Source organism: the organism of the source record quoted next, unplaced genomic scaffold (genome assembly GCF_019419815.1).
Source record: "Pyrus x bretschneideri cultivar Hongxiangsu unplaced genomic scaffold, Pyrus_bretschneideri_v1 Contig286, whole genome shotgun sequence".
Lineage (NCBI taxonomy): Eukaryota > Viridiplantae > Streptophyta > Magnoliopsida > Rosales > Rosaceae > Pyrus > Pyrus x bretschneideri.
This window is the reverse complement of record NW_025999597.1, coordinates 25,869-47,964: the sequence shown is the minus strand read 5'-3', so window position 1 is coordinate 47,964 and position 22,096 is coordinate 25,869. Positions and strand designations below refer to the sequence as shown.

Genomic DNA, 22,096 nt, shown 5'->3' with positions numbered 1-22,096 from the left:
GAAGTGTTCTAAATATGTTCTAAATATCATATCTTCATCCATCAGATATTCTATAAGAACATGGGTTATAGGAAAAATAGTAATAATTCAAACTAGCCTTAGTAAGCATGTTATCTCAAAACGTTTCATAAAACATAATCGTAAAGTCATGCTTTTCTGTGTATGCAATTCTACCATTAAAACATGCATTTTTAGAAGGGGTCCACTCACCGTACACCGATGGTGCAAGCCATTACTTGCATGGCAAAGTGAAAGAAGCAATCAGCCGGTACTTGGAGTCTACCTGGACTCTATTCCCTGGTTGCTTACCTAGCGTTGCTCTCGAGTAGTCATCTTCAACGGTTGATACACTTCCAGAGAAGGGACCACTTCTGCAAAGGGGAGCAAGTAAGGCAAAGGAAAATGATACATTGAAGCATGAGGAGACAAGCATATGCTGAGCTATCCTCTAACCCTCTTCAATACGAATTGGAGAGATTGAACAAAGAAACAGATAAAAGGAGTAAGTTCAGACCTTCGGGGGAGACCAAAAGAATCCTGCTGCCCAGTTCAAGAGTAGCACAAAGGAAAATCAATGATCGGAGGAAACCAAAAGAATCTCCAGCTGAGTTCAAGAGTAGCCTGTGGAAAAACTCAAGATGAAGCCTCACTGCAATCACCAAGGAGAAGATGGAATTTACACTCCATAACCAGATTTGCATCCCTAAACTCTTCTCTTTGTTAGATACATTCTGCCATGTTTAGTATGTTTAGTTGTTGTTCATGTGTTTAATTTTGTTTGGTGTGTTTTAAGCTTAAAACATTGAGGACAATGTTTGATTTAAGTGTGGGGGGGGGGGGGGGTAACTAAGTATATTTGATGCAAATTCATGGGATTTTATCACCCATAACTTCAAGTGTTGTTCCTTGCTGTTTTAAAATGTTTTTGAGTTGATTTGGAGTGTTTTAGTGTGTTTTGATTTATAACTCCCAAAATCACATAAAAATTTGAAAAAAAAAAAACATGTTTTGAAAAGCCTAAAAAGAGTGTTTTGAGTCGTTTTTGTGTGTTTGTGTCGTAGGTCACCTTCCAACACAATGATGAGGATTTGGTTTGTAATTGCATGACTGTTAAAAAGAGTTATAAACATGGAGAAAAGTTTGATTTACTCTTGGTATATGCTTGGTTATGGTTATAATGTATGACTTCACATGCAATCATAAAAGAAAAATTAGTTTTTGTAACATGCCTAAAGGAAGGAACTCAAACAAACGCTACAACCCTGAGAGACTTGAGCCTATAACGTTCTTTGGAGAGTATAATCTGTGATTTCTTGTTTTCTAAAGTCGTTGCATGATTTCATTATTCTTTGCTTGGTTACTACTTAGAAGGCGTTTCATCATATAGTTCCAAATGCTAGAACTCATGCCCATTTCATTCAAAGCATGTCATTGATTTGCATAACACATATTCAAGAAGAAGTTGTGTAGTGACCACCACCATAGCCAAATAGCCTTACTTCTCATATTTCGTATATGTTGTAAGTTTTAAACCCGTTGAGCCTTGTTTAGCCTTTATTCTTTGTTTACCCACATTTTCCTCACCTAGCCTAGTTTAGGACAATTCCCACCCTTGTTCTTAAAAGATAGTGAGCATGACTTAATTGAATTCCTTTTGAGTTACATTATGAAAGAAAATGAGTGTGGGGGAGAGAATGTTTAAGTGTTTATGTATGTTTTGAGATTCAAAAGAAAAGAAAAAAAAAGAAAAGAAAGAAAGAAAGAAAAAAGAGCTTGAAAAAAATGAAAGAATGAGTGATTGAAGAAAGGGTCCAAAACACCAATTCTGACCGTAAATTGTCTAAATTCTCCCTTTTTGTTCAAAAGTTGAGTTTTCATTCAAAAGTGAATTCTAAGTTGATTCAAGTGCTTTGCTCACTATTTATTTAAGAACCTTTGTTTTCCATATCCCTTCTTTGTTATCCACACGCCCCGAACCCCATTACAACCCGTGACTTCAATCTTGAGTGTTATGTGTTTCAATTTGTGGAGTTTGAACTTGGTATGAGCATATGGTGTCACTGGTTCTCGCGTCTAAGTAGTAGCATTCCATTCATGAGATCATATCTAAACATGCTTATTAACTCCAGAAATTGCGTTCTTTGTGATACATATATGTGAGTGTTCGGTTTCATGTTTACATCAATCTTCTCACATATACTTAGTGTAGGGTGTGTAATCAAAAAATCTGAGTAAAAATTGAGTGCATATCTTGTGAGGAATTGAGCAAATTCTCTAAGGCATGTTACTACATTCAAAACATGGTTTTAAATGCTTAATTGTGAAATAGTATGTGGTGACTGTGATTAAGAATGTAATTAAGTGTGAAGATGACTAAAATCTGTGGGAATGATGATTTTTAACGTGTCATGTGCATTGGAAATCCCTAAGACGAATGTTGGAAGGTTTAGGTTGTGTTTTACTTGTTTTGTTTCGTTTTGTTTTGTTGTGTTTTTCTTTCTGTTTTGCTCGAGGACTAGCAAAAGATAAGTGTGGGGGTATTTGATAGGAGCATATTCATGCGACTTAAATGGCTTGTTCTCGTACATTTACGTTATGTTTCTTTAGTTATTTTAGTCCTTTATGCTTCTTTTGTGTGTTTTCAGGATCATAAGACGTGTTTGACGAAAGGATGCATTGTGGAGTGTTTTGGGGCCTTTTGGAGCACTATTGGGCTAAGGATGGATAGCTTATGCTTGGAGCCCAAGTGTTGGATGAAATTGAAGGCCTTGTATGCACTTGAGGACACAAAACAATGGCCCTAACCCAATTACATTCACATTGCCGTGGGCTTAACACAAACATCATTCCTTGCCATGCAAGGGGGAGCAATTTGGGTCCATTTCATGCACTTAAACCCTAGCCCAATTACACACCATTGCAACCAAATCCATTCTTTGCCATGCATAATCCACTACTTTCCAACCTTTCCACATGCACATTCAATCATTCACTCACACCCCATGTCGTGCATCTCCACAATCCCATTCATCAACACATGCATTCCCTTCACATTCACCCACATGCACATTCAATCATTCACTCAAGCACCCTTGTGCCTTGTCTCCCCCTTTGTTCCCACCAATCACATGCATCATCATCATTCAACCAATCCTAACCCGTGCATTCCCCCTAATTCCAGCACCAAAACATGCACTCACATGCATTTTCACCACCATTCACCAATCACATGCATCCTGAAATCCTTGCCGTGCATTTCATACCCTTTCTAGCCATTTCATTTCATCATTACACCACCATTCACACCCCTTTAATCCACATGCAGCCATATATTCATTCACTTAATCATTAAGCCACACATTCACACACACACACCCAAAACACATCCATGTCGTGGGTTCCTAGTTCCAGCTTTTCCCTTTACATTTCACATGCATTCCATACTTCTCCTAGCTGTTTTCCATCATTATTTCAGCCACCATACACCCCTTTAATCCACATGCATTCACACACACTTCACACAAACAACATTCACATGGAAACACATGCTTTCCCAACAAACAAATCAGCCAACACATGCACCAAAACATCCATGCCGTGGGTTCCCTTGCCTTTCCAGCATTCCCCTTGTGCAATTTCAGCTTTCCACCCACTTTCCTAGCTGTTTTCACATGCATTGCAACCACATTCTCACCCATTCTCTCCCTATATAAACCACACACACTTCATTCATTTATCATTCATTCCACATCTCATTTTCATACACAACACAAAAACAGCATGCTTCCAAGCTTGCCGTGGGTTCCCTTCCATTTCTCCTCTATTGCATCCATTTCCACCACTCCCCAAACCATCCACACCATCAAACTATCCTTAGACCTTATGCTATAACGAAGAGGAAGAGAAGAGGGCCTAAACGTTCATACAATTCAAGTTTGAGTTGTTGGAATGTTTAGGTGTTTCTTTGATTTCAATGTTTAATTTCAATTCTCTTTGTTTTGTAATCATGAGGAACTAAACCCCCCTTGGCTAGGGGGGGATTCGAAATATATGTTTATGCTTGCAATATGATTTGATTACTTCTAATTACGTTTCATAAGTTGTGAATTCAATTTGTTTAACTGTTTGATTGATAACCTATTTATGTATGTTTATTGAGAATGAACGCTTAATTTTCATGCATGAATATGACGCTAGAATATAAGTGAGTTTCACCTAATAGTTATGAACTTATATTCACAAGTAATGGAGGTTGCTCATAAACAATCGCGTTAACTAAATTCTTGGCATAAGTTTCATGCAATCATAGTAACGAATGTCTCGTCAACATTTATAGTTTTCAAAGAACTTAATGATTCTTGCTTGTATCTCTATTATGCAATTCATGTAGGGAACTTGTGGGGAATGCTTTGGGTTGTCGTATGCAATCATCCAATTCATTAACTTAAGGAAAACTTGACGGTTAATTTAAACGGACCTAATTAACCAGGGGTGTTGAGAATTCATGGTTTATTGAAAAGCAATTAGAAATCATTTTGTATGCAAGTATAACATGTATGGAGATGAACCCCTTAGCTAGCTTCCCATCCATTCATTTCCGTCAAATTCATATTTACAATTTGTTTTCTTTACATTCTATCCATTTTAGTTTAAATTCGTCCAAACCTCAATCCTCCCCCCCGTACTTTGTTTAGCCTTAGTCTTAATCTATCTTATTTTGTGTTTTTATGTATTTTGAGTCTTTTGGTTTGTTTTGGTGTTTTAAAGTTTAGTTTTGCATTCTTCAAGTTTAGTTTAGTGTTTTAAACTTGTTTTTACGTTTTTGAGTCAAATCCAAGTGATTAACAATCCCTCCTAATCCCCGGTCCAGAACGATCCCTACTTATACTTATACTACAATTGACAAAAAGAGGGTTTAATTTGTGTGCGTATAAATATCGCATCACACGATTGTGTGTGCTAGTGTGAGAATAAAAGAAAACATTCCTCTGTGATTTTGCAGAGAGAAAGAGAAGCATCCATCACTATCTCTATTTCTGTGATTTTTCTTTCTTCCTTCTTCGATTCATACACTCTCATGCTTAAACTTTTAACACCTTGGAGAAATTCTCATAAATAAACCGTTGTATACAACATTTCACAAACATGAGAGTAGGGTTGTATACAACACTTTATGTACAAGAAATTTCATTACTGTTGGTGTGGCCAAAAGGTCTGATGCGTGAAGCTTCAAAAACATGAGGGAAGTAGTAGGTACTTACCTCTTTGCCGCTTCTGCCATCGGTGATGAGCTTTCAGATTTGCTTTCTGACTTCTATGTAACATGGCTTTTGTAACTTCTGTTAATATATTCAACTTTTGATCTTCATTCTTAGGTGTTTGTCTTCTTTTGATGGTAGAATATTTTTTAGCCCTCTTGTCTTTGATTAAGCAAATCAAGGTCGCCTCTTACACATGTAATGCCAAGGGGTGCTCCGGAGTACTCGGCGCTCCAGATATTTTAATCCTTAAATTTTGATTTTTGTATCAAATTTATAGTATAATGTCAAGTTTATCCTCCCTCCGGGTCCGACCAATAGCTTGAGTTTATTGCTAATTACTATATTACTGAAGGATCCTAACTATGGAGAAGCAGCCATATTCAATACACTTCTTCGTCGGTATATGCAGAGGTTGCCCTTGAGCAATTGAGAAATTGAAACGTTTGGGTAAGAGGGATATCTAAGTCTCAAGGAATTGAGGTCAAGTTATTAAGAAATAGATTAAAAATTGTTAGATAGAACTAATAGGAGGAATTATAAATGCCCTTCATAATTAACTACGACCTACTTCGTCAGAATATTCTGTCTGGTTGGTCTAGGCAATTCAATAAACTGTTTGTCCTCTGTGTTTTTTTACCCTCGGTGCCAATACGAGGCTTGAGAGCAATAATGTGAGCGAGTGTTGTTGTCATTGTTCTGTCGTCTCCTTAGGCGCGAAAGGCATAAAGATGAGGAGTCAAAGATCCTAAGCTTTTGAACAATTGTATGATAAATGAGGAAATTCGTGTATTGAACTTGCTAATAAACAAAACTGAATTGTGACCCTGAAGGTTCACTCATTTACGGATCGGGAGGGAGTTTAGTGTTAGAACCAATCAAATAACAATATTGCACAGTTTATATTGAAATATATATTGCAGGGTATAACTAACCAAATGTTTTGAGTCTGTTCCAAGATCCATCTTTGACATTTAATATATACCCAAATACATCTCAAGTCAAAGGCCCAAGATCCAAGATTTGGCCCAATTCCTTTCAAACAATAAGTGAGGGAACTCAGTTATAAAGAGGGATTGGTGTATGTTTATGGGGGATGTGGGATAATGGTCCCTCACAAGTTCCAACATAATGCCAATAGTTTTAGCCGGGAACGAACAAACAGTGATCAAATTTAGTGGTGTAAATTGTTAGCAGTGGCGGAGTCATAAATTTATAATGATGGGGTTAAAAAATTGATCATGCTTCCATTTACGATTGCCCACGACGTGTTCTTATATTTTGGAAACATTGTATCACAACAACGATATCAATAAAATCAAATACATCATTCTCAATGTATACAACCAAACCATCATTTAACCATTCATCACCTGTCTCATTACGATGTGGATTCTTCACAATAGTCATCACCAAAAAAGCTCTTTCAACAGAAGCAGTTGCAACAGGTCAAATTTGCAATCTCAGTGTCGGGGGTCAGAAGCGCCGTAGTTGATCTGAACCGAAAGAATTTTCATGAAAAATTTCGTCACGTATCTTTCAATTTTATATTGATTTGTCGAAATGGGAAGTGCCAACATCCTTGCTAAAAGCAAACAAGATACGAACTTTTCTTTTTCTTCAGCAACGACTTTGGCGTGATCAACAAAGTTCCTCACTTAATGCATTTTATACTGCAATTGTTTCAAGTTTTAAGTCATTACGGATGTTGAGTCTCAATACATTAGGAATTACAATATTACCTAATTGTCTTAAAAAAGCGAAACATTTGAGATATCTTGATCTTAGTGGCAATCTGATGGAGAGACTTCCAGATTGGATAGTTGAACTTTCGAATTTGGAAACACTAGATCTCAATGGTGTGATAGGCTTGTGGAATTGCCTAGAGACATTAAAAAAATGATCAACTTAAGGCATCTCATGTTGAATGGGTGTGGTAGATGACGAAACACATTGAATAGATTTGTTTTGAGCGAAAGCAATTGTTTGGGGGACGGGCGGTAGTGCTGGTCTTGGTGAGCTGGGGAGCCTTAAGGAATTAAGGGGAGAGTTAGCCATAAGGAATTTGAGGCACGAGAAAGATGTGGTGTCAGAATCAAATGTTGGTACACCTCTCAAGGACAAACAGCATCTCCATTCGTTGGAATTATTCTGGAAATATAGAGAAGATGTAAATGCAGTTGAGGAGGATATTATAAAGTCAATGGAAGTATTGCAACCCTATTAAAATCTAAAGCAGTTGACAGTGTGTTTCAATAGTGGTGTGAGATTTGCGAGTTGGTTTTCTTCTCTCATAAATATTGTTAATCTCACAATGTGGGATTGTAAGAGATGCCAACATCTTCCACCCTTGGATCATTTCCCTTCCCTTAAGTTTCTTAGACTTCATGGGTTGGAGAAGTTGGAGTACATATCAGAGAATGAGAGCAGTAATAGTATGAGTGATGAGATGATGAGGATCTCATTCTTCCCCTCCCTGGAGGACCTCTATATAGCAGATTGCCCTGTTCTGAAGGGATGGTGGAGGGCGCACACTCATAACACTGCTGCTTCTTCTTCGTCAACGGAAAATATGCCGTTGCCTTCTTTTCCCCGTCTTTCTATCTTGACCATCCTGGAGTGTCCTAATCTAACTTCACTGCCAGAAGGGACTCGTGGACTCCCCTGTTTAAATAGATTGGAAATATATAGGTTCCCCACGTTAAGCGAAAGGTGCAAGAAAGAAACAGGTGAGGACTGGCCTAAGATTGCTCACATCCCATACATTGCCAACAAAAGGAACAAGAAAAATAATATTTCTTCTTAGTTCAAATTGAAATTTTATAACCGAAAATCACGCCTAAGGTTAATTTTTTTTCTTTATTCATTATATTTGGTTCGGAAGATCTGGATAGAAAGGAGAGAGAGATGATGATGATGATAAACCTATCTTTTGGTGTGTGAGTTTAATTTTAAGGATTTTCTGATTTAGACTCACTCAAACTCACAACAGAGAACTAGAAATATGATGATACATTTAATAAAGGTAGATAGTGTTTCTACAGAATAGAAGTTGCTTCTGTGGATGAAAATTCTTATTTATGACCAATGAAGCTTTCATCGATCATAAAAAAAAATAAAAATAAAGATAGATAGTGAACTTATTATACACATGTATTCTCATATAATTTGATGTACAAATATATTTGAGCGACATTGTAATTTAATATAAATAACAAAGAAGAGAATTCGAACTAACTTGTAGAGAGGGAGGGATGCACGCCTATTCTAGCCAACTTGGCTCGCTAAAGTCTAACTTGATGTGCCAACATAAAATTTAAACATTACCAAAACTAGTCTTTTTATTTTGGATTTAGGTATGAAGCGATGACAGAATAAAAGCTTGGCATCATTGAGTGAAGCATAACAGAGACAAGGAGTGGTATTCACTTGGTATCTTTACCTTCAACAATGGGGTTATACAAGTACCACATGGACTAGTGGATGATGAGAACAAATTGCTCTAACAATCTATGTGAACAATCGTGGGTAGGAACGATTTTGTGCAATGGGAAATGTGATCAAGGAGGGAGAGTCCGATATAAAGGCCTATTGTGGGATAAGAGGAGAAAATTAACGAATGGTAGACGAGCTATGAGTGAGGTACTGGCTTATGCATGCTTAATTCTTTTTCACGCCTTGCTTAATTTGTTTTTTCCTTTTTTACTTCTGTAGTTGGAACAATTTGTTTAGAGTTAAATAGTGCTCTGCAAGGAAAACCTCTGGAAGTGGAAACCATGCGTTCTCGTTTTGCAAGGTGTGGCTGATCACCAGGTTCCAGCAACAAGAACATAGTAATTTTTTAAGGATACATTGTTCGTCTACGAAAATTCAAAGATTATTACTCATCATTGCATACAGAACAAGGATATTTATTCCATGAAATTGAAAGATTCTGTCATCCTCAAAAGGGTGAGACTTCTTGTTCATAGAAGTAATGGCCAGAAGGGCTGCCATTTGTTACCATTGCTAGCCTCACAACACTTTCAGCACCTTCGTCTATTGTTAATATTCCGGTATTGAAGTTCAAATCTGTTTTGACAAATCCAGGGCTTACAGAGTTGATGCAGATATTCGGGTACTGCTTGGCCATGATCCGCGTGAAAGCGTTTATGGCTGCTTTTGAGAGTATATAGGCAGAGAGGGAAGCAGGCCATCCTCTGGTTTCTAGCATATCTTCTTTGAAGTCTTTTAGAAACTCGCTCAAAACCTCGTCTATCCTGTCTTCTGTGAGTTTTTCGGCATCACTTAACAACCCTTTAGCCCATCCATTTGGGATATGCTGAAACAAAACATGCATGCCAACAGAATTTCAGTTTTCCCAATTATGGAAGACATTTGATCTTGAAACAGAAATACGATGAGATGCCAAAAGTATGAAAAATCTTCGCACCTTTAACAATCCCATGCCAGAAGAAAGACTGACAACTGTTGGTGAATCAGATAGCTGGAGGAGGGGAAGCAGTGCTTTGGTCATTTTCTTGGAACCATAGTAGTTTGTTCTCACGCATACTTCAGCTAACTCGTACGTTTGAGTCATTATTTCACTCCAATTGACTCCCACACCATCCTGCATCAAGGAAAAGAAAGATTTCATTTTGCCATTGTGCATTTTTGAATGAAAGATTTATGGCACTTAGCCATACCTATAAGGAAAGTTCTCTTCACGCACCCATTTTTAACTCTCACACGCCCTTGTTAATTTTTGGTCACTGATCTTTTTCAATTCATTCGATCCGACGACAAAAAATTGAAAGGAGTGTGTGAGAAGTAAAAATGGGTGTGTGGATAGCACTACTCAACCTACAAATTTGACAATGTAAGGACCCATCTTATAACCATTTCAGTTTTCAGTTTTCAGAAAATAAAAATGTAAAACCAAAAACTGAAAACTGAAAGCCAAATTTTGAAAACTCAAGATAAGTTGGATTTTAAATAGTGAATAACGAGACTTACCCTACCAACACCAGAAGCTACAGCAGCTCTGAAAGCTTCAGGGTCTGCAATGGTTCCTCTAACCCCTGCATTGTTTACCTGTGGAAGTTCCGAAACATTTCATCTTTGTTCAATCCCAACAAAATATTAAGACCCTTCATCGTACTTACGGATTTTCTGTCTTATTTTAAGCTGAATTACGAAGCGACTCAGTTAAAATTTACAACACAGTGGATAAGTGAAAATTTTCAGTACGGTACACATAATATGCTTGAAATATTAGTATCATATAGAGTTGGCGAATGAGGTCCGTTCATTAAAAATTTTAAAATTCACAGATGAAAAAATTGGCAAAAAGAAAGTATTTATTCAGAACAGGAAGTTTGATTATAAAAATGGTTTCGAATCATACCAAGATATCTAGTTTCCCGAATTGGGTTTTGACAAAATCAGCTAGGGAAGCAACACTAGCAGGATCCGTTACATCAAGCTGATGAAAAACCACAAGGTCAGAGAGGCCACACTCTTTCAAAATTTCAATAGCTTCAAGACCCATTTTCTCATCTAAAGCAGTTAACACCACCATGATCCCATTTGCTGCCAACTTCTTAACTGTTCCGAATCCAATCCCCTGATTCGAGCCTGTGACAACCGCATACCTGACAAAATCAAAGACTCATTTCACTAAAAATCAATTAAGATACATGTGTCACAGTATCCAACAAGCATCCATCAATTATTGAATAAGTTTGGCTTAAGTGAATGCAAATCTGGCTGTACTCCTCTTGTTGACAAATTGAGCAAAGAAGATGGAAGCGGCCCAGCAAGTGAAGAGCAATATAGGAAGATTGTGGGCAGTCTGTTATATCTTAATGCTACTAGGCCATATGTGATGTATGCAGCTAGCTTACTTGCTAGATATATGCATTGCCCTACAAATAAGTACCATGGGACTGCCAAGAGAGTGCTTAGGTATGTCAAAGGAACACTAGATTATGGACTGAATTATGAAAAGGGGAAGAATGCAATACTGATTGGATACTGTGGCAGTGATTGGAGAGGTTCAATTAATGATAGCAAAAATACATCAGGCTATGCATTTCCCTTTGGGAGTGGAGTCTTCTCATGGGCATTTGTTAAGCAAAATTGTGTTGCACTTTCAACTGCAGAGGTAGAGTACATTAGTGTATCAGAAGCCACAACGCAGGCTATATGGCTTAGGTTTGTTCTGGAGGATTTTGGAGAGTTGCAAACTGAAGCAACTCCTTTTCAGTGTGACAATACAATTGCAATCTCTATAACCAAGAATCCAGTATTTCATCAAAAGACAAAGCATATTGATAGAAGGTATCACTTCATCAAGGATGCTTTGCAGCAAGGAATTGTTGATTTGGTCTACTGTCCTACCAAAGAACAAGTGGTAAGACAGTTTTACTAAAGCTCTGCCAAAGGAGAGGTTCAACTATCTCAAAGATAAGCTTGCAGTCATATCAGCTCAAAGCTTCAAGGGGAATGTTAGTGTATAAGCCATGAGCTGATTTTAAGTTAGTAGAAATAAGCCTTGCATTTAGTTGTGTATTCACTATGGTTAAAATTACCAAGTGTAGGGCTCATATTGTAATTTTGTCTAAGTGACATGTGGATGAATCACCTTGAATCCGGCTAGATGTGCGGCTGAGATCTTTTGAAGTGATGGTGAGATTCCATTAGCATAACTAACCGTTTTGCAGTGCACGATTGTGTGTGCTAGTGTGAGAATAAAAGAAAACATTCCTCTGTGATTTTGCACAGAGAAAGAGAAGCATCCATCACTATCTCCATTTCTGTGATTTTTCTTTCTTCCTTCTTCGATTCATACACTCTCATGCTTAAACTTTCAACACCTTGGAGAAATTCTCATAAATAAACCGTTGTGTACAACATTTCACAAACGTGAGAGTAGGGTTGTATACAACACTTACGTACAAGAAATTGAATTACTGTTGGTGTGGCCAAATGGTCTGATGTGTGAAGCTTCAAAAACATGAGGGAAGTAGTAGGTACTTACCTCTTTGCCGCTTCTGCCATGGGTGATGAGCTTTCAGATTTGCTTTCTGACTTCTATGTAACATGGCCTTTGTTTTTAAAGTCAGTCTGTCCTTGTAACTTCTGTTAATATATTCAACTTTTGATCTTCATTCTTAGGTGTTTGTCTTCTTTTGATGGTAGAATATTTTTTAGTCCTCTTGTCATTGACTAAGCAAATCAAGGTCGCCTCTTACACATGTAATGCCAAGGGGTGCTCCGGAGTACTCGGCGCTCCAGATATTTTAATCCTTAAATTTTGATTTTTGTATCAAATTTATAGTATAATGTCAAGTTTATCCTCCCTCCGGGTCCGACCAATAGCTTGAGTTTATTGCTAATTACTATATTACTGAAGGATCCTAACTATGGAGAAGCAGCCATATTCAATACACTTCTTCGTCGGTATATGCAGAGGTTGCGCTTGAGCAATTGAGAAATTGAAACGTTTGGGTAAGAGGGATATGTAAGTCTCAAGGAATTGAGGTCAAGTTATTAAGAAATAGATTAAAAATTGTTAGATAGAACTAATAGGAGGAATTATAAATGCCCTTCATAATTAACTTCGACCTACTTCGTCAGAATATTCTTACTGTCTGGTTGGTCTAGGCAATTCAATAAACTGTTTGTCCTCTGTGTTTTTTTACCCTCGGTGCCAATACGAGGCTTGAGAGCAATAATGTGAGCGAGTGTTGGTAGTCGACAGAAGAAATGATCATTTTCAAAGGAGCCAAAAATTTCGCATCAGCAAAAACAGCAAAAAAAAAAAAAAAACAAGAACATTATTATTTTCCAACAGAAAAATCATATAAAAGTCAATGCTTTCACAGAAAAATCTCTAAAACCCACAAACCCACAAAAAAAAAAAAAAAAAATCATACAGAAATCTCACCCTGCTCAGATATACTAATTAAGATTAAGGGGTTTATATGAGCAAGATCACATACAAACTTGGAAATGCCATACAATCCAAACCCACTTCCAATATCAGCCACAACGAAATGAGGCCGTATCCGCCCAGCCAGAACCTTCTCGATAACCTCCTTCACCGCAACCTATCAATTCCAACACTGAACTTGAGAAAATGTGCGAGAAAATTTGAGCTTGCGATTTTCTCGGAAACCGAACAGGGGTCTAGACTCTAAACCAAACCTTAGGCGAGGGGTGGAGAGAGAGAGAGCAGAGGCGAGCTTCGGGCTAGCGAGGATTCGGCTGCAGATTTGGTTCCAAGATTTGCTAACGCAAGCCGCTGATGCGAAGGATAAGCCGGGTAGGTGCGAGAGAATGTCGTCGAAAAGGTCATCGAGGAGGGAGAGGGGAAGAAGCGGTGAAGAAGCAGAAGGCAATGAGTAGTCGAAGCGGAGCATCCACCGACGCAGAAAAGCACCGCTGGACAGATACATTCGTTTTTAAAGGAATGGCAAACTTGTAAATAAATTGAAATCAAACCCCAAAACACTGTCGTTAGGTACAGTGCAGTCCATCCCCTTGTCACGAGAAGCCAAACAAGAGATTGAAAACTCAAAGCAGCACAACCAACCTAATTCTTATGAGTTATGACATGGTGTTTGTGGTTTCTAAATATATATTATATGAGAAAAATGATTTTCGCCTTTTTTTTTATATATTTAATTAAACTGATTAAAGAATAATTAAAGAACAAAAAGGAGCAGCGGATGAGTGCCTTGTGCAGTTGACACATAAGGTGATGGTAACAAGTAGTCTCATAGGGTAGGTTTGATTGCTCTTATAGAGTAGGTTTAATTTTACTTCACATTTCTCGCTTATCCATCTTATTACTCGTAATCGGGTCATGAGTAGTGTGAACCTAACATTCACACAACGTAACAACTTCAATGAGCTTTCACAAAGTCATTTTTTTCTCTCAAAGTGTACAAAATATTCAAATGTAGAAAATGTAGAAAGTGTAGAAAATATTGAAATATGGTGTAAAGTGGAAGATGAGAGTTAGGTATTTATAGAAAAAAAAAATTTTAAATTTTTCTGTATTTTTAAAAAAATATTCATAATTTTTAATAAATTTTAATGTTGTTAATTAATCTGGATCGTTGGATTTGAAAAATATTCAAATCCAACAGCCAACGAGTTGTCACGAGGCCAATGGTCAAAATTATGACCGTTGGGCCTTTTGTTTTTTTTTTTTTTTTTTTTGGTGAAAAAAACATGGACTGTTATCTGTGATCGGACGGTCCATTTCAAAAGTCAAATTTAAAATTTTTTTACCGTTGGAAATCCAACGACACTGAGGAGGGCTACGTAGCCCTAATCCGGGTGAACACATGTGGGCTGACAAGCGAGCCCCGCCGCCTGCACCCTTGTCTCCTACTCGCGCCCAGTCACGAGTGTGCTGCACACGCTAGCCAAATAGGCCGGCCTCTGGGTCTATCTGAAATGGGCTGGTCTGTTGCCTGGCTTGGGTTGGATGCCAGGCTGTTTTGCGGAGCACTTTGACAGGATGAAACTGATTAAAGAATAATTAAAGAACAAAAAGGAGCAGCAGGTGAGTGCCTTGTGCAGTTGACACATAAGGTGATGGTAACATCCTGTACATTTCTTTAAAGATGGAACAAGTAGTCTCACAGGGTAGGTTTGATTGCTCTTATATTGTGCCGGTAGGAGATGGTCATGTTCTTGACGTGATGGCCGTGATGTTAGAAAACATGTCTAACATTACGGTTATGGCTAGAACTTTGATTTCTACTGTTTACCGTACTAGTCAAGTTGTACTGAAGTGATTCTAAGAAAAACCGGTATAAAAAAAAGTTGGGAGTTATTTTTGTGTTTGTTAAACATTCAGTTTCAGCTTTTTTTCACAGTTTTGGATGAAAAAAAAAAACCAAAAACAAGAAGCTGCAAAACTTAACTTTGAAAAATCAGCTTTTTTCACATCTATTTTACATAAAAGTTTACCAAACATTATAATACTGCTTTTTTTTTAAAAAGCATTTTTACAAAAAAGTTTACCAAACACTCTGCTACTTTATTTTACAGCTGCTTATTCTCATAGCATAGTAGAAGCAATTTTTTTTTAAAGCACAGTAATACCAAACCAGCCCTTAAGGTGATGAGGATGCTTTAAGGTCACCTTCTACTATAGAAAAATCAAACCGACCCTGGTACAAATGTTGCAGTGGAAAGTTTAAGCATAATAAGCATTGATCAGCTTTTAGAGTCGGTAAGTGAGGCCGCTCACACACTGTTGCTGGTTTGTGGCCTTTGTAGAAACCAGACAGAAAATAAGTAAATCAATGGACATTACATCAAGTCGAACATTGTGCTAAGTAAGAGAGCGATTCGTGTGCAGGTTTTGGAGACAACACATCAAGTTGGAAGATTATCAGTCTCAGTTGCTACAAATATGCCTTACATGGAAATGGTTGGCCAGTCTGAGGCCATTCAAACGAGGAAGCAGCAGAAGTTGTCGACATTTATAGTTTCCCAGCAGAGACAAGAAAGTTTGATTAGATTTTCTAATGATTGCAACCAAGAAAAGGAAACTCTATCTGTTGTTCCGTTGGGCACTCCTACGGTATTTTCTTTAGCATACACTATATGGGAAAGTTATAAATTCAATCCTTTTATTTTGCATTGCATGCATACTGTGTTTTTAGCATATTCTAAGTTTCCGAAAACCATCTGGGACCGCAAAGTGGAAATCCATTCCTTGAATCAAGTGCTATTTCACTCAACCAATCTGTTGGCAATGGCTCTTCGATACTTTGCATAACTGAGTATCAACCCTATCCACACTTTCAGCTACTGGCATCAAGCCCCTACGATAACTTTTTAAAGGCTGCAGGTTGTTGATCCGTGTAGAGAAAGTTCGATAGCCTTTGTAGCACGTAAGAAATTTGAGTGTTAACAACAATGGAGCTAGCGACAGTTGTATCTGCAACAAGTTTGTGTTGCTCCCGATTCAGCCAGCCTTGGTTTCTCTTCATATCTCTACTGACCGACTGCATTCATTTATTCATCAATGGTTGATAGGGAGGTTCATTTTATGCGTCTTTTGGTCTCTCCCTTGCTTTACATGTTTGATATTGTAAAGTAAGAGTTTTGCTTACCCACACATATTTTTCTTCCCAACCATTCACTAGTGAAAAAAGAAAATGTGCGGGAAAAAAATTTCATGTAAAGTATAAAGATGTGAAATAAGTAAATTTCATTTTCGTACCTTTAGTGTGAAGTGAAAGCATGTTAATTTGTGTATAAAAATTACTTAATTTTGTGTAAAAGAGGAAAGAACTTTATTGAGATTCAGTTATGATGTAAACGATCAGGCTTTCGAAGTTTCGCTACAACTGCAGAGCATACTAAGAATTTGAGTAAGAAGGAATACAAAAGCTTTGAGGATAACCATGTTTGAGGCACCTACATGATACCACCAAAACTAAAGGCTTTACTCTAATCAGGATCTTTACCAAGGATGACTCAAACAAAGATATTTGCTCAAGAAGAGAAGTTTATACAAAGAACCGATTTCTATTCAAGTCTGCCTACTTACATAGAATACACACATATTTACAGGCTTAGGAGGAACCCTCTCGAACCTCACCTAAAACTATTTGGATACAAGAGGCGTCATCCTTTTTATCCCTTACATAAGATAAGGAGAGATCTTCTCTACATCACAATTAACAATGTTTGACTTAACACTCAAACTAGTCTAGATAAGATTCCTTACTTTATAACACATCAAATACTATTCTAGTGGGGCAACTTATTGTCCAACAACATAATTTTGGATACTGATCTTAGAACACTAAAATTGTAAGTTATTAGCTAATGGCAAAATGACATGCTCAAAAGGATGAGGGTAAAAACAATATAGAATGTGACTATGTATTTTGACTAAGACTTTATTTCTGAGTATACTGATAATTTATAGTTTTAGTTGGAGCATTTTTCATGATAAAAAGAGTTGAGCAGGGGTAGCTGCCTACGTTCATGTCTAAATGTATCAAATAAATAGACCGTCATCATGAACATGTCCAAATGTATCAAATAAAGGAGGGTGGATGGGCAAAGGCTATTTGAGCACAACAGATTTTGTTGAACAAATAATATTATCTGCACTAAGGGATGCGAGAGTGGGGAAATAGGCTTAGCCCAATAATCTAAGATCTCTCATTTAGAAGTGAAGAGTAATATCACTAGAATGTAATACTAAATGGCTGTGCACAAGAGATTTAAACTGGAAAGATTAATTAATTAAAGAAAGTGATATTCACGCACATATTTTTACCTCTCACATACTCTTATTAATTTTTGGCTATTAGTACTTTAATTCATTTAATCCGATGGTTGAAAATGAAGATGTGTGTGAGAGGTAAAAATGGATATGTGATAGCACTACCTTAATGAATTAATTAATTTGTTTCTCTCTAGAATCTTCTTCGATCATTGGAAACAAAACACAATACAGATTCTATTGGACTATGATTTTCTTCCCTCCTCTTCTCATCCATTTCCATTCCCTTTCCTCACATTCTCTTATTTTATCTTTTTCTTGCTATAAAAAATTAAAATAAGATGTTGACGTGGCTTAACTGTAACCGTATAAATAAGAGAGGATGGAAGGAGAGGGAAAAAAAAGAGTTAAGAGAATCCTACTCCGATTCTATTACTCTCTCGCTTTTTCCTTTGGGGTCCACATATCTATTTTTATTTCTTATACACTTTTTTAATTTATGACGGTCGGATCGGATAAATTGAGGAAGATTAATTGACAGAAATTAACAAAAGTGTGTGAGAAGGAAAAATGAATGAGAACTACATAACACACTCCTTCCCTTTTCTACTTTCCGTTTTCAGTTTGTTTCCCGAGAAAATTCCAAAGAAAACGAAACCCTTCCTAATTTTTGTTTTTGAATTCGAATCCAATTGCATTACATTTTGCGTCTTTGATTTGGGTATTTGTAGAATTTTGAGAAGACCCATTGGATTATAGAAGCTTGAAGTAATGGAGGATGTTCGGGAGCAGGCTGAGCAGGAAAGTCAACTACTTGGTATGTTTATTCATATTTTTGGCTTTAATTTCCAGTTCAAGTATTAAGTCACACTTTTTACGCTCAATCAAATCTTTCAGCTACACTCGGTTTCTGTAAAAGCAAATATATGTCAAATCTTAGACTCGTAGTAGGTTTTCAGCTTCAATTAAATGTCAAATTAACCTGATAAGCGCGGTTTCGAGTGATTTAGTTGGACTAAATGAATACATGGAGATGTTTTCTTCAAGAACAATTCTTCTATCGGTCATTATTGAGCCAGAAACTTATTGTTTTTATTGACTAATTGATAAGATTTCAGAAATAATTTGTATATCGAGAGGTAGACATTATGACAAAGTACACTGATTCATCGTTCCTCCATGCTTTTATGTTGAGTAACTCAGAAATCCTGTGTTCCAAAACTCATGTAGTACAAGTGGGGATGGCAGCTATGTAGTACCTGTATAATGTGCAAGGGAAAGGGGAAGATTGTCGTTCCCCTATGCGTATGAGTGAGTTAGATTTCCAAATAATCATATATTAATATAGACTACTACTCATCTTTTCATCTTGTTTGTAGGTCAAGATGGTGAAAATGAAACAGTAACTGAACATGGTACCTTCGTTCGTGTCAGAAGATGCTAATGGCCCCCAAAAGTTGATTCTAAGGTGGAAATCCTTCACGAGAAAGTCACAAATCAAATCATTAAGGAAGGTCATGGTCAAATACCATCCAAGTATTCAACATGCTTCTGTAAGTGTCAAGTGGTTTCCTTTTTGGTAGTGCTGTGCTGTGTACATTAGTTGAAAATCTAAGAATTGTTATGTGTGCATGTGTTTGTTAGTATGGGATGGGAGTAAGACATGAATGAGCTTGTGGCTTGCAAACAGACACACAACATCCACGTTCACAAAGTTGTGTATGTATATGGGAGAATTAAATGTGCATGCATTAAAGTTTATAAAAGGGATGCCTAAGATACATGTAGAAATATCTTGCAGTGAATTTTTACTCTGGTTTTTTCAATCACTGAGTGATTGGCATATGTGTGATAGTACCTTACAGGGCATGGACTGAGAGCACGGGACACAAGTTTGAAGACACATGGGATGAACAACGACCACTTGAAATTATTTTAGGAAAAGGTATTAGCCTTGCCGAGTAGTCTGTTACTTTTTATATATACAAAGTATATGCAAACGAGTTCTGGCATGTTCGTTGTTCAGTCTGCAATTAGTTTGTGATTTCTTTATTGCTTTTATTCTCTGTAATTCGTAATTACTTGTCATTCCAGATTATTTGGGTCCATAAGCATTTAAGCATTATCTAGGGGTATTCAATGGAATGGACTTCTTCTTAGTAGTGTATTTTTGTTACTGCAACAGAGAAAAAAGAAATGACTGGCTTGGCTGTTGGGGTGTCCAGCATGAAATCTGGAGAGCATGCCCTATTACATGTAGGCTGGGAGTCGGGGTATGGGAAAGAAGGGAGCTTTTCTTTTCCGAATGTTCCACCATTGGCAGATATATCATATGAAGTTGAACTTATTGGATTTGATGAAACCAAAGAAGTAAGTTGCTCACTTGCTTTCAAATGTCTTCCCAATTAGTTACCAATTGAAGTTTCAGAATCTCTTTTCCAGGGATTTGCTTCGGTAATATAGTACCATGTCTATTTGTGGGTTTTGCCTTTCATCGGGGAAAGCTCGGAGTGACATGACTGTGGAGGAAAGGATTGGAGCAGCAGATAGAAGAAGGATGAATGGAAATGCTTTATTTAAAGAGTAAAAACTAGAGGAGGCAATGCAATGGTATGAAATGGTTACACGCTTGTAATGCTTACATATTTTATTTATGGCTGATGAGCTTTTGAGTTGTCCAGTCTCTTTTTTGAATTTCCTCTCTGACAAGATTCTAGTGGGTTTTCTCAGGCTATAGCATAAATGGGTGACAACTTCATGTTCCGGTTGTTTGGGAAGTACAGGGACATGGCTTTGGCTGTTAAAAATCCCTGCCACCTTAACATGGCAGCGTCTTTTATAAAGCGCAAGCGTTATGAAGAAGCCATTGGACAATGCAGTATTGTAAGTGTAATGCTATCACAAGAAAGTCATCTAATTTTGTGTGTGCAGCGATTGTGCTATTCATCATTAGACACTAGAAAGTTGGGTTTGTAGGTTTATTTGTGAGCATAACTGCATCCCAAAAGTTTCAATATTCATTCACTTTAACCTGCCATTTTGGATTGCCGTAGAAAATGAAAATGTTCTTAGTATGGACCCGTGAAAATTTCTAGGCTCAAGGGCACAATTCTTCAGTTAATAGTCGAATTTTAGGTCCTATGCGACTCTTATGATCTCTTTGGTATGTTACTGTGCATGCTTCATCATGTTGTTCAAACTAAACGTCAAAGCGCTATTTAGTCGAGGAAAAGCCAGAGCAGAGCTTGGGCAGACAGATGTTGCGCGGGAAGACTTTCTAGAGGCATGCAAATTTGCACCTCAAGACAAAGCTATTGCAAGAGAGTTACGTCTGCTTGCTGAACACGACAAGGTTGTTTATCAGAAACAAAAAGAAATCTACAAGGGAATTTTCGGACCAACCCCAGAACCTAAACCCAAACGGGATAATTGGTTGATCATCTTTTGGCACTGGCTGTTGTCATTGTTCTATCGTCTCTTCAGGTGCGAAAGCCATAAAGCTGAGTAGTCAAAGATCTTAAGCTCTTGAATTGCATGATAAATGAGGAAATTCGTATGTTGAACTTGCTAATAAGCAAGACTGAAATGTAACCCTGAAGGTTCACTCATTTACATCTCGGGAGGGAGTTTAGATGCCAATAGTTTTATCCGGGCACAAAGATACGGTGATCAAATTAAAGTATTGAACTGTTCTAAACTGTTAACAAGAGTTTTATCTCATTTTTGCTTTGCTTATTGAGTTTTCGGTTGTAAATTTTCTGTAACCACCATAATCTTTTAGATGGTGTGTAAAACGGGTCAATTTGTTTCTTTGAAGTGCTTCTTGTTTCTTTAGTTTATCTTTGGCCGGAGAGTATTGTTTCTTTTTTAACAAATTAGGGGTCTATGTGGATAGAGTGATTTAAACAAGGATTTGAATTTTTACAACAATATTGAGTTAATTAAGAAGAACTATTAGACTAGTAGTGATATTTTTTGAGGAAAAACGGAATTAGATTCCTTCTCCATTGATTCTGAAGTTTAATAGTTTAATAATAATTTTTGAGAAATGAAAATATAATATAGTTTGTGTGGTGGAGGGAGGGGAAGCTGGTGTTTGAAAATATAGTATAGTTTTGTTGATATTTTTGACACTGGCTGTTGTCATTGTTCTATCGTCTCTTTAGGCACGAAAGGCATAAAGCTGAGTAGTCAAAGATCTTAAGCTCTTGAATTGTATGATAAATGAGGAAATTCGTGTATTGAACTTGCTAATAAACAAGACTATGAAATGCGACCCTAAAGATTCACTCATTTACGTCTCAGGAGAGAGTTTAAATGCCAATAGTTTTATCCGGGAATGAGGATACGGTGATCAAATTAAAGTATTGAACTGTTCTAAGCTATTAACAAGAATTTTATCTCATTTTCGCTTTGCTCACTGAGTTTTCGATTGTGAATTTTCTGTCACCACCATAATCTTTTAGATGGTGTGTAAAACGGGTCAATTTGTTTCTTTGAAGTGCTTCTTGTTTCATTAGCTTATCTTTGGCCGGAGAATATTGTTTCTTTGTTAACAAATTAGGGGTCCATGTGGATGGAGTGATTT

General features: G+C 37.1%; 1 protein-coding gene and 1 pseudogene across 1 annotated transcript; one reads left to right on the top strand and one right to left on the bottom strand.

Moving 5' to 3' along the window:
* Window positions 1-9,020: 9,020 nt before the first annotated feature.
* On the bottom strand, window positions 9,021-12,458 carry LOC103945935 (short-chain dehydrogenase/reductase 2b-like). The gene is made up of 5 exons (XM_048588656.1): window positions 12,280-12,458; window positions 10,645-10,891; window positions 10,254-10,331; window positions 9,691-9,867; window positions 9,021-9,579 (listed from the first exon to the last, which is right to left on the bottom strand). Exons 1-5 carry the CDS (start codon window positions 12,297-12,299, stop codon window positions 9,202-9,204), a joined length of 900 nt encoding a protein of 299 aa, XP_048444613.1. The 5' UTR covers window positions 12,300-12,458; the 3' UTR covers window positions 9,021-9,201.
* A 5,632-nt stretch (window positions 12,459-18,090) lies between these two features.
* Window positions 18,091-21,351, top strand: LOC108865429 (annotated as a pseudogene).
* Window positions 21,352-22,096: the final 745 nt, after the last annotated feature.